The 16,351-nt window shown below is 45.0% G+C and overlaps 1 protein-coding gene across 1 annotated transcript; it reads left to right on the forward strand.

The window, feature by feature from the left end:
- The first annotated feature begins 6,576 nt into the window (after positions 1-6,576).
- STARD7 (StAR related lipid transfer domain containing 7) lies at positions 6,577-16,092 on the forward strand. Its single transcript, XM_056860587.1, has 8 exons — positions 6,577-7,025; positions 10,556-10,758; positions 12,113-12,162; positions 13,026-13,136; positions 13,242-13,324; positions 14,169-14,268; positions 14,609-14,693; positions 15,836-16,092. Exons 1-8 carry the CDS (start codon positions 6,604-6,606, stop codon positions 16,039-16,041), a joined length of 1,260 nt encoding a protein of 419 aa, XP_056716565.1. The 5' UTR covers positions 6,577-6,603; the 3' UTR covers positions 16,042-16,092.
- The last annotated feature ends 259 nt before the right edge of the window (positions 16,093-16,351 follow it).

Consider the following 16,351-nt stretch of genomic DNA (forward strand, 5'->3'; position numbering starts at 1 on the left):
TATGCTCTCTAAAATTAACGTGAACGGTTATTTGTCAGGCCTGCTGAAGTTGGGCTCATGCCAGTATTTGGCATCTAAAGTTTGGCTCATTCAGTTTGTATCTCATCCTTTCACTAATAAGGTCAGGGCTAGTATTATCTTCACAACAGCCCTGCCGTGTCGGTTAGATGTTACCCACAGATCTCAAGATATTTTTCAGGCCAGTGGAGAATTTGAACTCTGGTGGGTTGTTCACAACAGTAATCTCTGCACCACAGTGCCTTTTTGCAGTTCTGTATTCGCTACTTCTTTCCCTCCAGTTTAGCAGCAGGGTGCAATGCCTATTTTGTATCGACTCTGATCCTAGAAGGTAAAAAGGTAAAGGTAGTCCCTTGTGCAAGAACCAGGTCATTCCTGACCCATGGGGTGACGTCACATCCCGACGTTTACTAGGCAGATATTTGCACGTGCTATGGGTTTAAGTATATGCACGTTTTTTTAAATAATTTTTTTTCTTAAGTCATTCAATTTCAATATTGTCATCTTCAGAGTTACATAAAATAAAACCATTTCAAACTAATCAGCATTGACTTTTCTGACTTCCCCTCTCCCCTCCTCTATCAAATTAATATATAATCCCCTCTGTATTTGTTTTCTAATTCATTATATCATTTCTATAAACTACATATAATCATCCTATATACTTCAATGTTGAAAGGATGAAGTATTCAATAATTAATCAGTTGAATTAGATTAAATCGTAGCCTTTAACATTTCCCATATTTAATTCGTTTTCACAATATGTTATCCATGCCTCCCATTCTCTCACATATTCTTGTCTTTTTGATTTACTAAAGCAGTAAGTTTAGCCATTTCTGCTAGTTCAAACGTTTTATTTATCCAGTCATTCTTGTCTGGTATCTCAGACATTTTCCATTTAGCTGCCTAGACCAATCTTGCAGCAGTGGTGGCATAGATCAAAAAAGATCTTTGGGTCAAAATATGTTCTGGTATCCTACTTAACAGCATCCTCTCCGGTGTTTTTGGGATATTTCGCTGTAAAATTAATCTTAGTTCATTGTAAATCCTATCCCAAAGGTTTTTAAGTATATGCACGTCTCAAGGGCCTAATGCTACCTTTCCTGGTCAAGAAAGGCTGATATGGAACAAACACAAATTGAGATTGTGCTTCTAATACCTCGGCTCCTGTCTGCAGTAGTAGAAAAGGGCGAGAGTCCAGTGCTTCTAATACCTCAGCTCCTTGGGCGGTACTGACGCCGAAGGAAGGCGAAAATAAGTTTCTTCGTTTCCATTCAGGCGCTACGACGGGCAGCCGCGGCGGGGTCCTGCTGTCTCCAAGGCGCCCTTCAGTGGGTCACAAGGCGGAGAAGAGGGTTGGTGGGCGGGGACAACGCAGCGGAGAAACCGGAACCCCTGAACTCGATCGGGAGGAGGCGGGGAAGCGGATGGATGGACGCGTCGCTCCTCCAACCGGGCGGCGAGGATAGTAAGCGGCTGTCCAATGGCAGGCGGTTTCGGAGGGGCTGGCGGAATTGGCGAGGTTGACTGGACTGAGGAGAGTAAGAAGCGGGCTTCATGTGGGCTTCGGCGCGAGGGGGCCGGAGGGGGAGCTGGAGCGGTCCGGGGCTGGCGGCGCTCCTCTCTCTTCCTCACCTTTGGCAAGGCCGCCGCCTGAGACCAGATTTCTGGTAAGGGGCTGCGCTGGGGCCCTCAGCAGCAGCAGGAGGGGCCGCGAGGCCCGAGGTGAGAGGGGGGTGGGCGGCGGCCTTCCCCCGCATCAGCCACGAGAAAGGCTCCTTGGAGGTCGGTCTGACTGAGGATTTGTGTTTGTTCCATATCAACCTTTCTTGGCCAGGAAAGGTAGCATCAGGCCCTTGAGACGTGCATATACTTAAAAACCTTTGGGATAGGATTTACAATGCACTAAGACTAATTTTACAGCGAAATATCCCAAAAACACCGGAGAGGATGCTGTTAAGTAGGATACCAGAACATATTTTGACCCAAAGATCTTTTTTTGATCTATGCCACCACTGCTGCAAGATTGGTCTAGGCAGCTAAATGGAAAATGTCTGAGATACCAGACAAGAATGACTGGATAAATAAAACGTTTGAACTAGCAGAAATGGCTAAACTTACTGCTTTAGTAAATCAAAAAGACAATGAAGAATATGTGAGAGAATGGGAGGCATGGATAACATATTGTGAAAACGAATTAAATATGGGAAATGTTAAAGGCTACGATTTAATCTAATTCAACTGATTAAGCCACGAAAGGGGCGGCCTGATGTCTCGTTTGGAGGTGGGTCCCGTTGAGCGTGATGGGTTTATTCCAGGGTAAGTCACAGTGGGTCGCCGTGTTAGTCTGTCTGCAGTAGTCGAAAAAGGCAAGAGTCCAGTAGCACCTTAAAGACTAACAAACATATTTTCTGGCAGGGTGTGAAGGGCGATGAAGAGTGAAAACGACCTTTTATATGAACTAGCAGAAATGGCAAAGCTGACTGCGTTAGTAAATCAAAAAGACAATGACGAATTTGTTAAGGAGTGGGAGGCGTGGATTGTTTAGTGTAAAAATGAACTTAATATGCAAAATGTCAAAGGCTATGACTTAGACTAATTCAAATTGTTGTAAGTTAAGTTAACTTTTTTTTAAACAACTGTAGAATGTTTTATAAACGTTTTATAAAGAATTAGAAAATAATTGCTAAGAGGATTATGAAGATAAGTTAGAGATAGAAGAAGGAAGAGGGGAAGTCAAAGTAGGGGAAGATGTTTGTTGCATATATAGTAGATTTAATTGAGGATTGGAAGAGATTAAAGGACAATGTTAACTGTATAGAATATATGAAAAAAATAATAAAAAAAATTAAAAAGAGAGAGTGAAAACAACATGAACAACAAGAGGAAGTCCAGGGTTGCTGTGCAGAGGAAGGCACTGGCAAACCACCTCTGTTAGTCTCTTGCCATGAAAACCCCAAAAAAGGGGTTGCCTATTGTTGTTCATGTTGTTTTCACTCTTTATCACCCTTCATACCCTGCCAGAAAATATTTTTGTTAGTCTTTCAGGTGCTACTGGACTCTTGCTCTTTTCTACTACTCCAGGGTAAGTGTGCAGAGAATCCTGCTGGACAAGCTTTGTGGCGCCTGGTAGGCTTAACGGTCCTGTGTGAGCTTTTTGGGGGGTCACTCCCACGCAGGCTTTGAGTTTCCCAAGCGAGCGTGTTATCGAGCTGTTCGCATTGTAGCCTCCGATTCGTTGTGCCATCAGCTTTAGGGGGCGAGAGGCTTCCTCCTCCTAACGAAATGCACAAAGAAATTAGCTTTAGTCGATGGCTTTAACCTCAGGTATACTTGCAAGGAAGTCCAGGGTTGCTGTGCAGAGGAAGGCACTGGCAAACCGCCTCTGTTAGTCTCTTGCCATGAAAACCCCCAAAAAGGGGTCGCCATAAGTCGGCTGCAACTTGAAGGCACTTTACACACACATACTTGCAAGATGAAGGGAAGAGGTGTGAACGGTGAAACGAAAAACAGCAGGCAGTGTTATTTGTTGCTTTCATAATGCTGGGCTTCGTCTAGTTCAGCTCTCAGGAAGGTGCCTATTAATAAGTAGTATTTATTTATATTATTTGTAGGCCACCTTTTTCAAAAATATGCAAAATGTTTCGTTTCAATATGTTGCAGTCATTGCCTTGAATGAGCGGGTGGTATTTCTGGGGTAGCTAAAGGGAGTGATGGTGTCTGGATTTGGCCATGAGGGTGGCTGTTGCTGATCTCCAACACCAGTAGCGCAGTATGTGCTTTGTATTGAAAATGGAATTTTGTAATTGTGTAAGTTGTATGTTCTCTCATAATGTATATATACGTGCATAATTCTAGTATTACTGGCTATAGGGAAGGCTAAGAAACCATGCAGTATGCTGAAATTTCAACTTGTCCCAATCACTACCAATCTTTGTTTGGCCTCTGAGATTTTGATGGGCATTGTCCTCATATTTTCAGACATATCTTTTGTATCTTTGGGGCTACAGACTTGCTCCAATTTAAAAATCAAAATGGAATTTTGTGCCTAATGCCATGTTCTGTATATCTGTAGTCTGGTGCGCAGACAAGCAATTAATATAGGCTTTGACTGTAAGGGATGGATACTTCACGTGTGAACCTAAGAAGGGGGCAGTAGTCTCTTCTCATAGTTCAGGGATTTGAATAGCTAGGAATGGATGTAGCTAGAGTAGTAGTGTTGTTTGACGATTTCTGTCACTCGCGTAAGAGTTTTTCAAGTGTTCAAAGCTCATAACCTATTTTGAGTAATCCTTACAACACCTTTGTAACGGTGATCTGTCTTGCGCTGCATACATGGCAGGAAGCTGAAGTTGTGGCATCTGGTGGTCTGAACTGTGGACTTCCCCAACTCAAGCTCCTTAGATGCTTGGCTACATTGTGTCTCATAGCATGTCAATTAATGCTGGGGCTCTAAAGGCCAGTGTAACATGATTAGCTATATAATCCTTTCCCCATTTGTAATACTACAAATTAATTTTAATCTAGGCATCATAATAAGAAATGTTCTGGTTTGTTCTGAACATCTGTAGGGTTTCCTCCCTTCTTCATTTGAAATTAGCTGCAAGTCTTATGTGTTCAACAACCAGATTAATCTAATTGGCTAATGGTTTGGACTTGGGACATGGTTCAAGATGCCCTTCTACTGTGGATTCATTTTATGACCTTGGGCAAATTATTTTCAACCTTACTTTGAAGATATCTCTGTACTCTGATGTCTTGACCAGTGGGCACTGTAGAAACACTTGTGGCCTTTGGTTTTCCTCACTTCTCCCCCAGCAAGCAGCAGTGCAAAGCTAGAGAGGCAAGCAGGGAGAGTCTGAGTGCCACAGCTTGCAGATCCTTCTGTTTCTTTCCACTAATGCTTCAGGCTAATAGGTTTACTCTCTTTTGGAGGTAGCTGTCCCTCTGGCCTCCTGGGAGATTAGCAACAGCAGTTCTGAGAGAAGGAGATGTTGCTGTTTATTCCCCTGTTAGCTGAGATTCTTGCAGGGAGTCTGAAAGAACATTGATGAGGGCCTTCCTGGTCAGCTGTCACAGGTCTAAGGGAATTTTGCATCAGGGTCATTTTGGGTTACTGGTTAAGGTCAGACTTTTTACAAACTTTTTACAGACTTTTTACAAATCAGGACGGAAAGCTGATCCTGTTTCTAATGCAGATTACCTGCCAGATTTAATATCCTATCCAGGAGGAAAGTGGGGAAGCATCTCATTTATTTTTGGCATGTGCTGCCCTGATTAGGAAGAGTGAGAAATTGGGAAGAGGAGGTCATCACCAGAAATGCTTTATAGTGAGAGGTTGTGTTGTGAGCATCATTTCTGACAGAGAATGCAATAAATACTCTGCCCTTTCAGTTCACATTCTATATAATTTGGCGCAGCCTGCTCTCTGTCTCTGGTCCATATCTACACTTCATACTTCTTTTAAGAAGATAATTAGCCTTTGGACCAATTAAACAAGCTGAATCTTTTTTTCCAGGCTAAATATTAACACCTATTCCTCTTATTCCCCCTCCCCCCCCTTAGCGTAGTCTGCATGTGTACTGCAGTGTTGTACTGGTTTTTCTAGTTGCATCTGCTCCCTTTCAGAATAACAAGTGCAGGATGCTGATGTTAGCATCACTCTGTTCAAATTATGCCTTGCCGTTTGGCTCTTAATTTATTAGTTTATAGCATAAATATTGTGCTTGAGATAAGCACAATATGGCCTGGATGCCGCTGCACCCCATACCTATCAACCACAGTTTTGGTCTGTATGGGCCCTCTAATGCGTCTGGTTATTTTTCACAAAATTGAAGTCCATTTCAAAGCAGGTAATATAAAAGTGTTGGAGTCTGCTCAATTCACAGCCATGGGCATGGCTGCATAATAATTCCTTCCCCTATACCACATGTGAAGTAGGTGAGTTGTCTTGTCTTGTCTCTTTGGTTAAGGCAGCCAGGCAGCAAGTCTTGTAGAAAGCTGGTATCAGTACAGTAAAGTCTAGATTAAAAAGGCTTTTGGTCCAGACTTTGATTTAGGGCACTTTGCAGCAGCCCACTGCCAGTATTGCAACATTAGTCTCAGCTACTGATTGTTGCTCTGATAAGCCTGGAGTACATTTAGCAGCACTACATGAGTTCCAAAAAGCACAAGGCAAAACCATAGCCATGTCACAAGAAGAAGATTAGGTTTTTATATGCCATCTTTCTCTATCCCTTAAAGAAGAATCAAACCGGCTTACTGCTTCCGTTCCCCACAGCAGACACCCTGTGAGGTAGGTGGGGCTGAGAGAGCTGTGACTAGCCCAAGGTCACCCAGCTGGCTTCATGTGTAGGAGTGGGGAAACAAATCCAGTTCACCAGTTGAGTGTCTGCCACTCATGTGGAGGAGTGGGGAATCAAACCCAGTTCTCCAGATCAGAGTCCACCGCTCCAAACCACCATATCATAGCCATATTCTTAAAAACCTTAAGATTGAACAGCTAGGGTTTTCTGTGACTAATTATCTGTTCTGATCTTTCTCCCCTTGATTAGGACTGGGGCTTATCAGTGAAGCTGAGCAGGCATGTTCCACCCACTCCAGTGGAGGCCTCCATCCAGAATTTATTCCTGCTACACTAACTCAGTCCGCTTCTTTGGCTATGAAGGGAAACTGGGTTTGTGGCAGAATGAGAAGTCCTTGAAGGGCGGCTTCCAGTGGCTGTTTGCTTGGCTACAGAAAAACACAGTGAAATGTCCAAGGCAGAAGAGCCTTCTCTCCCTGCTGGCCAATCAGTGCAGCTATGTAACCAGCCAAAGGGTCCAGCGAGCCCAGCAGATTGGACAGTTGTACAGTAATATCTACTCTGAGAGGACACGTAAGAGCCTCTTCAGCTCCTTGTGGCGCAAGTTCCAAGGACGTCATGGCAATGCCGGTAAGCTGATGGCTGCCCTCACCGGTGTGTTCTTGTGGGAAGAGGAGAGAATCAAAGAAGAAGAACTAAAAAGGTGGGTATTTCTGGGAGTGCTAGTAGGCCCTTGGATCTGGTGCAGCTATGGCCTCAGGAAGGGGAGGGATCTTGTCCAGATAAGGTGTGGCCTTCCTTTAGTTCCTTGGCTTCCAGGCTTTACAGTATTTCATTTTCTCTGGACCAAAGTGTCCCTGCATATATGTGTGTGTGTGTACTTTCCTGCTGCAGCCCTGAAACCAATCAGGGTACAGAGGCTTTGTCCTTATACATGTTTTCAAAGAATCATATAAACTAAAAACATTTTTTCTGTTCTTTTTTAAAAAACAAATTCTCCTTGGTTATCTGTTTTGAACCACCTGATGGATTTTTTGGAAACTGAAAAGTGATTGAGGACAAAAAGCTTCTGACACAGAGATTAAGCTGTATCTAAACAGCAGCAAACTTTGAGACTCCTGCTTAGGTCATGTGATTTTACAGGCTCTCACTCACAAAAGTGCAAACTTTTTAGTTGATAAGTGATGGAGGATATGATGGGAAGCAGATCTGCCCCATCCCTTGCAGTAGTGAGATGGTCACCCTCAGTGTGTAATTTCTCTCAAGCCGTGAAATAAAATAGGAGCATTTTAGTAAAGACCAGCAATTCCTCATTGAACTGCCCAACTGGAATTGGATCTGCAGTGTAATGTTATGGCAATGGGTCGTATAGCCTAGCTGTTGGAAAAATGTTTGAGGAACTGGGTAGCAATTAGAAAGCTCATGATTCTTCACTCTTCAAAGACCTTTTCCCCACAATGCAGTATTGTTCACAAATTTCTCTGAACACCGTACTGCCTAATGCTCAGTATTCCCCAAAAGAAAGAACTTGCCTGAAATCCAGTTTGCATGAGCTTAATTTTAATTGTACTTAGAGAATATCTGTCAGGAGCTTCTTAGTGGAGGCTGGCTTTGAGCAGTCGTCTTGCCCTTTGGGAAACTCCCGGGACTTTTTGGGTGCTCTATTTGGTGCTTTATTTTTGAAGTGTTTAGAATGTTATTAATTGTCAACAACAGCAGCCATATGTGCATCAGGCAATAATGATGATGCCAGATCAAGGATAATGTTCTGTTTTACTTTTCTTAGCATCGTCACTGTGCAAGAAGTGTCAGTTACAGAAAAGTTAACACAATCCAATAAATAGAGAACAGCTGGTTAAATGGCAGGTTGAGTGCAGCCTGGAGGCAGTTATATTTAGTCCCTTGCTGTCTTAGCAGATGTCAACTGAACTGTGCTAAAAAACTGCCCACCATTTCTTTCATGATGAAAGAAGCATCTCTTACGTTTTGTTTGTAAAAGGCACATACTATGTAGATGCACACATACCTGAATGCATGTAAGTGCTCTGAATAGGGAGACCTTCTGTGTTTGGTGACAAGTTTACCAGGGGGCCAGATCTCTAAAGAGCTATCAGTTTGTGCAGCAACATCACACTCTTTTGCCTCCTGAATTGCTGTCTGGAGAATGCAGCCACCACAGAGAATAGATATTGGCTACCATATTGTAGCGCACTGGATATAAGTTGCTGCAGTTGCTGTTCAGTCACCAAGTTGTTGCATGGCTTTAGGAAGGTCACGCTCTGATCCTCTGTCCTGTTCCTCTAAAATGGAAATAATGGGGTTGGTTTGAAGGGGTAGCGAGGAGTGTTAAAAATGTGACTGGGTAGCTTCAGGACCTGTGCTCTGAGGAGCCTCGCAGCAAAAAAGCTGTACATATTCCTCTGTGTGTGTGCTGGGACTTGAAAGTGACTGTATAGTCTGTGATTTTAAGTCCACAGCATGTAGCAAGCAATGTCCACACAATTCACTCTAGTAAGTGTAGAAAGGTAAGCTGAAAAGCAATGTGAGACTGTCCCATTTAACTGGTAGCTGCCCTGCAAGTAAGTCCTCAGAAGTCAGTAGCCTGCCTGCTTGGCCTGGCATTCACCAAGGCAATTCGCATGTGAAAGACAGCAGGGAAAAATTGCCCTTCCAGTTCAGCAGAGCATCCCTGCCAGGTTGCCTGGGGGCATTTCTGTCTTTCCCAAGAGGAGCATCTCTCTGCATGTCTGTCTTACAGCCAAGAAAGTAAAGACTCACTACAGTCTTGATTGGTACTTTTACTCTAAAAAGGGGCTAACTTTTCACTCCAGTTCTCAATACAAAATCCTGCTGTGCAGGATTTCACTACACAGAAGACACGGAGTATAGTTCTGCCAATAGGAATATAAAGCATTATATGTTCAAAGCATTCATTTGCAATTTATATATTACTTTAAATGTTTTCCAAGGTTTGGAAAATGGGCAAAGGGTTACTTGTGTCTTCCAGGATTGCATGTGCTAGGGGAAAGTGTTTTCGAATGCAGGTCTTACTGTCAGTTATCTACACACAAGGCTGATGCTCGGAGCACCTTAATATGTTAATTTTTCTTAACAAAAATCAGCAGCAGAGCTGATAATATGTAGTAATATGTATTTGAGCTAAATTGTGAGCTTGTTCATGTTGAAATGATAATGTTTTTGATTAATCTGGAGAGCACATACTTTGTTTCTGGGGGCTACTGAAGTTTTTCCAAAAGCCTTTGCACAATGACAAAGTGGCAGCTTGTATAAAAATTAACATGTTTCAGAGCAGGTCTGCAGTGCTCAGGTGAGGAAACCTTTTCTCCTGTTTCTCAAGAAAACCACCCCAATTGTACCATACCCTACAGGGTAAAAATATACAAGTACCGCTGTTTTTCCCCCCCAGAAGAGGCAAACAGCAGCTTAGGTGCAGGGAAAATGAGTAAATAGCACACTTCTTTCCCATTAAGAACAAGGATGCACATGTGAAGGAGGCCTCGGTGCTTTCCCATCCAGAATAAGGGGGGATGCACGTGAAGGGCTGTTGTCTTAATATGAGAGAGAATGCGAGGAGGTTCTGCTGCAGGAGCTTTACAGGGAAGGATAAGAAAGTGGTTACAACAGCAATGGGGGAGTGGTGGAGAGCTAGCATGGTGTAGTGGTTAAGAGTGGCGGACTCTTATCTGGAGAACTGGGTTTGATTCCCCACTCCTCCACATGAAACCTGCTGGGTGACCTTGGGCTAGTCTCAGAACTCTCTCAGTCCCACCTACCTCACAAGGTGTCTGTTGTAGGGAGGGGGAGGGAAGACTACTGTAAGCCTCTTTGAGACTCCTTTAAAAAGGAAGAGAAAAGCAGGCTATAAAAACCAACTCTTCTTCTATTCTTATTGGCTTGGAGCATGCCTGGTCCCTTCTAAGTGACCTTCCGCCTACTCCTGGTTTAAACATCCCCATATGCCATTGAGAACCCATTAAGAGCCATGAGCAATGATAGCTTTCAATTTTTGCGGGTAGCACAGACCAGTTGTCATTTGACACATTTGGAACTAACTATCTTGGAGCATTTGGTTCCTCTTGGTTCTTAACCAAAAAGTTGGAATGAAGATGGCTTTCCAGTGCATTAACCAGTCAAAACTGGCCCCTTGACATGTGTATATTTTTACATCCAGCCAAGTGAGCACTGACTGGGGTCTCTGTTCTTCATCCCAAGGTCTGCAGAAGAGATGAAGCGCATGGAAGAAATAACCAGGCTGTTTCAGAGCACTGGAAGGGAGAACCAGACGCAGGAGACAAAGCTCCAAAATGACATAACTTCTGATCCCGAGGAGCAGAGCTGGGAAATGGTGATGGACAAGAAGCACTTCAAGCTGTGGCGGCGTCCGATTGGAGAGTCTCAACTGTACCAGTATCGAGGTAGTTCCCCATCTGGTCTCCCCCCACCTGTTGACTGAGTCCTGCAGTCAAGTTTATTAACGTTAAAAGAACCGTAACTGTTATCATAGTTCCAGCCGTATTAAAAGTCCTGCAGTCTAGTCACATGGCTCCAGTGACAACAGGCTTGCTTGACTCCTTTGAATAGCTTCCACCTACCAGCATTCAGGACGTGCAGGTACTAAGTGCATAAAAATCTAGTGCCTTTGAAGACCAGGAGTCGGATCCAGACTGAATCTTCTGCTAACAGAAGGGGAGATGTAATTTCTACCAGTTCCCCTGACCTGCTGCAGCTCCCCCCCCCCCCATTTGCTTTATATGTCATTCCTGAGAGCCTCTCTGTCCCCCAGGAGCAGCATTTCAGGTAGATCAGTGGGGTGTAGCAGGCATGGGGGCCTGAAAGTTCTGTTCTGATACAAGTGCCTTCCGCTGATGGAAAATAATCTGAATCCAACCCCAAGCTTTCTGTTTGTTTCTTTGCTGTCAAGTTGCAGCTGACTTAACAGCAACCCCATAGGGTTTTCAAGGCAAGAGACGTTTAGAGGTGGTTTGACATTGCCTGCCTCTGCGTAGCAACCCTGGACTTCCTTGGTGGTCTCCCATCCAAGTACTAACCAGGACCAACCCTGCTTAGCTTCTGAGCTCTGACAGGATTGGGCTACCCTGGGATGTCCAGGTCAGGGCCAAGTTCTGCACTTTAGGTGAATTATGCGATTTTTGCCCAATTTCTCCTAAAGGGCGTTATGATACTTCTACTAGTCATGGAGGTATGCAGCACACCCTCGGTCAGCCTGCCTCCTTGACGTTCAGAAGTCACTTGGCAACCTATACTGGCTTCACAGACTTCAGCTAGCATTGATTGCGTACTTTCAAGCATGTCTTGGGAGCCATAAAGAGTTGAAATTTTGTGGATCCTGAGTACAGTGCTCCATGTGTACAGTGCCCCATGTGTACATGGCAGCATACATGTAGCTGGGATTTGAAAAGAAATAGCAGAGAACCAGGCTGCTTAGGCTTTGTCACGTGGAGGTGGTATGAGTTGGCATGTGGGTGACACATGACATGTTTCCATTGTTTGCTTCCAGCTGTTGATCTCAATTCTCCAGTCTGGTGAGAGTCTTCATTTTTCTAGTCAAGCCTGACCACCCTTGTCCCGTCACTCTCCCTCGTGTGCAGCTGCCTCACTGCTGCTTCTCTTCATTCCCGCTCTGATGTTGTTGTTTATTTCCATAACACCTGCAGTCAGACAGAAGAGCTCTTTTTAATCAGGCTTCCCTACATCTGAGCTGAAATGTCTGCTTCTGACCAGTGGCCATGATATGTCTTCCTTTTATAGTCTTTGGGACGTACATGGATGTGACCCCAAGGCAGTTTTTCAATGTGCAGGTGAGTACCCCGAATCTCCTTTCTCATTTGAAGGCCCCAATTCTTAGCTTTTGTGGCGGTTTTTCAGTGTTTCTCTGAAGCGGTTTGTTGGGTGTGTTACATAGCTTAAGTGTGCAGAGGAGGTAGCAAGGGGAATTTCTCGGTAACTTATCCCAAGGGGCTGATGTAGGAGTAACCCAGGAGAGAGTAAGCGACTGGGTTGGGTCCAGATTAAATGGGCAGTTTCCATCAATCCCCTCCATGTCAATCCTCAGGATCCCCTGTCCCCCAGGGGCAACATTTCACGGAGATCAGTGGGCTGCTGTATGAGGGGGGAAGCAAGTGAGTTCCGTTCCTTTTCCTTTTCTTCTTTGCTTCTATCACCCATAGGTCCTGAGCACTTATTTCTTAGAGGAAAATATGATGGAGAGATATTTGGCTACGGCCAATGTTATATTTGGAACTCTGTCCATCAGCAAAAAGGGGACTATTTTGTCTCTTTTTATAGGGGCAGGAATTCTTGCCTATATGGGAGTAATCCATTTATCTTGGTGGTGTTTAAAGAGAGCATTCCATCATCTTATGAGATAATGCGTCAATTTTCTTTGAATTGCATGAGCAAAGTGTCAGAATATGGTAGATTTCTATATCTTCCATTTTAAACTGCTGAGGGTGCAGCATTTAAACAGGCGAGCATAAAGGCTCTTCGGAAGGAGCCTTTATCTGTTGGGAAATTTAGTCTGGGTCCAAACCACTGTCTTTTCATTTACTGGTGCTATGGCAGACATTTCAGCAAGAGTCATCAGTTCTCAATTTGCTCTCTGCCAAGCAGAAAATATTTTCCCTTCAATCCAAGTAAGCCCTCCTAAATTCTTATCTTCTAGCTGGATACTGAGTATCGCAAGAAATGGGACTCGCTAGTCATCAAGCTGGAGGTGGTTGAGAGAGATCAGGACACTGGGTCGGAGGTTGTTCACTGGGTAACTCACTTTCCGGTGAGTGCTTCTTTCTCTAGCTTTTCACATCCTGCTAAGTGTATGGCTGATGGATGTTCCAAGGTGATGGTGTGACCTTCTTTCTCGCCCCTCCCCCACCTTCAGTATCCAATGTACTCACGGGATTACGTGTATGTTCGACGGTACAACGTGGACCAGGAGAACAATCTGATGGTTCTAGTGTCACGGTAAGGGATCCTGTTCCAGGTGGAAGATGCATGTCTCACAATTAAAATAAATGTAAATGAAGTGTGTATGTGGTGTTACTTTGTATGGTTCTGCTCCCCAGGTATTGGCTTTCAAAAGGGGGGGGGCTGAGGGAATTAAAGGAGGCAGCATGAAAACAACCCCCTTCCAGGTCTTTCCCATTTTAGCTGTGATTTGGCATTGTAGAGGCCCTGCCTGAGTCTGGTAGAGCCTCGTTGCAGGGAACACTGCCTCAGACTTCTTTGCCCTTGTTCTCCATCTATCTCTTGGTCCTGCTTCTTTCAAACTGAAGAGCAAGAGCTGGCTTAGGTGCAGGGAAAATGAGCCTCTTTGGCTCATGTCCCTTTGTCTTATGAAGGGCCTGCCCTGGAGCCAGCCCTTTTAGAGGCTCCATCTATCCAGAACTCCCATGGGATCAAAGTAATTCCTGTGGGAAGCTGTCACTGTCTCCACATCTCCGCTGTGATTCACTCCCTTGTTTCAAGGCTGCCTCCCAGCTGATTGTCAGGCAGTGAGCTGTTAAAAAGTCTGTCACTGCCATACAGCTGACCAGCAGGCATTGCTTTAAAGATGTTATGTGTTGCTGGCTTGGTGAATAGATGCAAAGGTGTAATTCCCTGGATCCCTCAGGTGGGGAGCCCTGCAGTTCCTGAGTCCCTGACAGGCATTCTTGGCAGCTTTATATAAAAATGTTCAAAGTCTACCTTGCTGTAAGTTCCCAAGGCCCTTCTAAAGAACCATGTGCTGCAGAATATGAATAGTGAGGCCTTCAGCTCTACTGTAGACCTTCAGTGAAACATTTCCTTTCTCCACTACTTTTTCCAGCGCGGTTGAGCACCCAAATATCCCGGAGGATCCTGAATTAGTCCGTGTCCGTACCTATGAATCCCAGATGGTTATTCGCCCTCACAAAACATTTGATGAGGTGAGCTCCTTGCCAGCCTTCAAGGGAAACTTCAGGCCTGCCCAGTTCTGGAATGCTTGCACATGTGTTGCGGTAGCATACTGCTGATGCTCTCAGGTTTTTTTGGAAGGGGGGAAGGAGCAGAAGGCAAACGATCACACTCGGATAATGCTGTACTAAGCAGTGACATCTGCTCATAAGCTGCTCTTGCTGTTCAGGCGAGGCAAGAACTAATCTCTCTAACAGGTGCAGTTAGCCTAAAGCCATGGAAGCGTGCTTTCAGTAAACTGGGGGTTTTGTGTGGGAGGCCTTGCCGGATGGACTCCTGGGAAGGGGCTGCTAACATTGTTTCTTTTCCCAGAATGGCTTTGACTACCTGCTAACGTACAGCGACAACCCTCAGACTGTGTTCCCTCGCTACTGTGTAAGCTGGATGGTGTCTAGTGGTGAGTCATGGAGCTGGGCCCCTCAGTTGAGGAAAGAGGCTCCCATGAGGCTTTGATAGAAATGCATTAACTAGCAAATGGATTAACATGACAGTGTATAAAGACCCAAAAGGGCACGTTTTCATGCCCCTCGTGTTCAGCCCAGGTGTTCTGCCTCAAGGTGTTGTGCATGGATTCAAAACATGGTTCAAAATGGTCTCTAGAAAGTTTTGGTAATGCCAGAGGTTCAGGGCTATTTTCCCAGATTGCTTAAACTGCCTGAGATGAGGACTGTTAAGCAGGGATGATAAAACTCTTTTAAAGTATCCACTCTGAGTCACTTTCAAGTCACGGCCTCTGTGCTGGATGAAAAATCGCTTCTAACTGTTTTAAGGCTGGTTAACTGTGAAAAGCGGTGTGATTCTCATCATTTCCTTCTGAGAGTTGACTTTTTAATCTTGCAACAGGAAGTTCCGATTCATCAAGATAGCTGGCAGGGGCTTTGTTATCTTCCAGAGCGGCTGGCCATGGAGCCTGGGGTCTTTTTAGGGACATGCCCTTCTGTTGTAGGAAGCAAGAAGAACCTGAGTTGGCAGTGGCTGACTTTGCAGGACCCTTCCACAAGAGATATTTAACTTGACTTTACAGCATCCTGCATCACACTGGGTTTTTTTTTTTTTAAGTTACCCTAGCTGTTTCCTCAGATGCCGGTCCCACTGAGTTCACTAAGTCTTGCTATCGGCAAGTGTGCATCATGTTGCAGTTAAGATGCACCATCCTCTCCATTTTGTTGAGTTCTGCAAAAACCATGCCCTGAGGTACTGCATTTCTGTTGCAGGAGCATCAGTGGGTGACTGATGTGACAGTCTTGCAAATGTACACAGAATGGTTCGCATGTCATACACGGGGCCACCGTGTAAATTCCTGAACAGGAATGGCAGCACTTCAGGAATTCTGTTATGTGGCTCCTAAAGAGGGAGGAAAGACTGTGGGGATGTCAGGATGAAGAGACCAAGCGTCTTTGAACAGTGAGAGGGGCAGCTCTGTATGCTTCTCTGTGACTGAAAGCTACTGCTTAAATCCTGGTCTTGGTCAATAGCCCTTAGACAATGGAGGTATCCTCTCCCTCCCCAACTCACTGTGAACCCTTCTTCTCATTCTAGGCATGCCAGACTTCCTGGATAAGCTGCACATGGCAGCCCTGAAAGCCAAGAAGATGGAAATTGAAGTGCGAGACTATATCTCCTGTAAGCCCCCAGAGGGAGGGAGCAGTAGTGGCAGCAGCAGCAGTGAGGGGAAGGCCAGCATCCCCAACCAGGAGCACAAGGGTGAAGGGTCCTGCAGCCCTATTCAGATGGACTTCGCTTAAAGGAAGGTGCTCCCCCACTCCCAAGTCAGCAGCCCATGCCTCTTGCTTACAAGCAGGGGTTGACCAACGAACTGTTCCCCCAAGGAGGGAAACTGCTGGGCCCATTAGGCTACTCTTGGCAACGTAGTTCAGCTGGTCTCCTGTCTCCGTTCTCCTTGCCCTTTCCCCTCTTCTGTGCCATCTTTGGAAGAGGCCAGTAATACCCTGGCGATTTTGAAAAGCAGTTTTGTGTAGCTGTATCTGTTCTGGTGATCTTATTTCCCACTGGGAATGCTCTCGTCCCTGATGGTTTGGTGCTGCCCAGACAATG

Source organism: Euleptes europaea, chromosome 14, assembly GCF_029931775.1.
Source record: "Euleptes europaea isolate rEulEur1 chromosome 14, rEulEur1.hap1, whole genome shotgun sequence".
NCBI lineage: Eukaryota > Metazoa > Chordata > Lepidosauria > Squamata > Sphaerodactylidae > Euleptes > Euleptes europaea.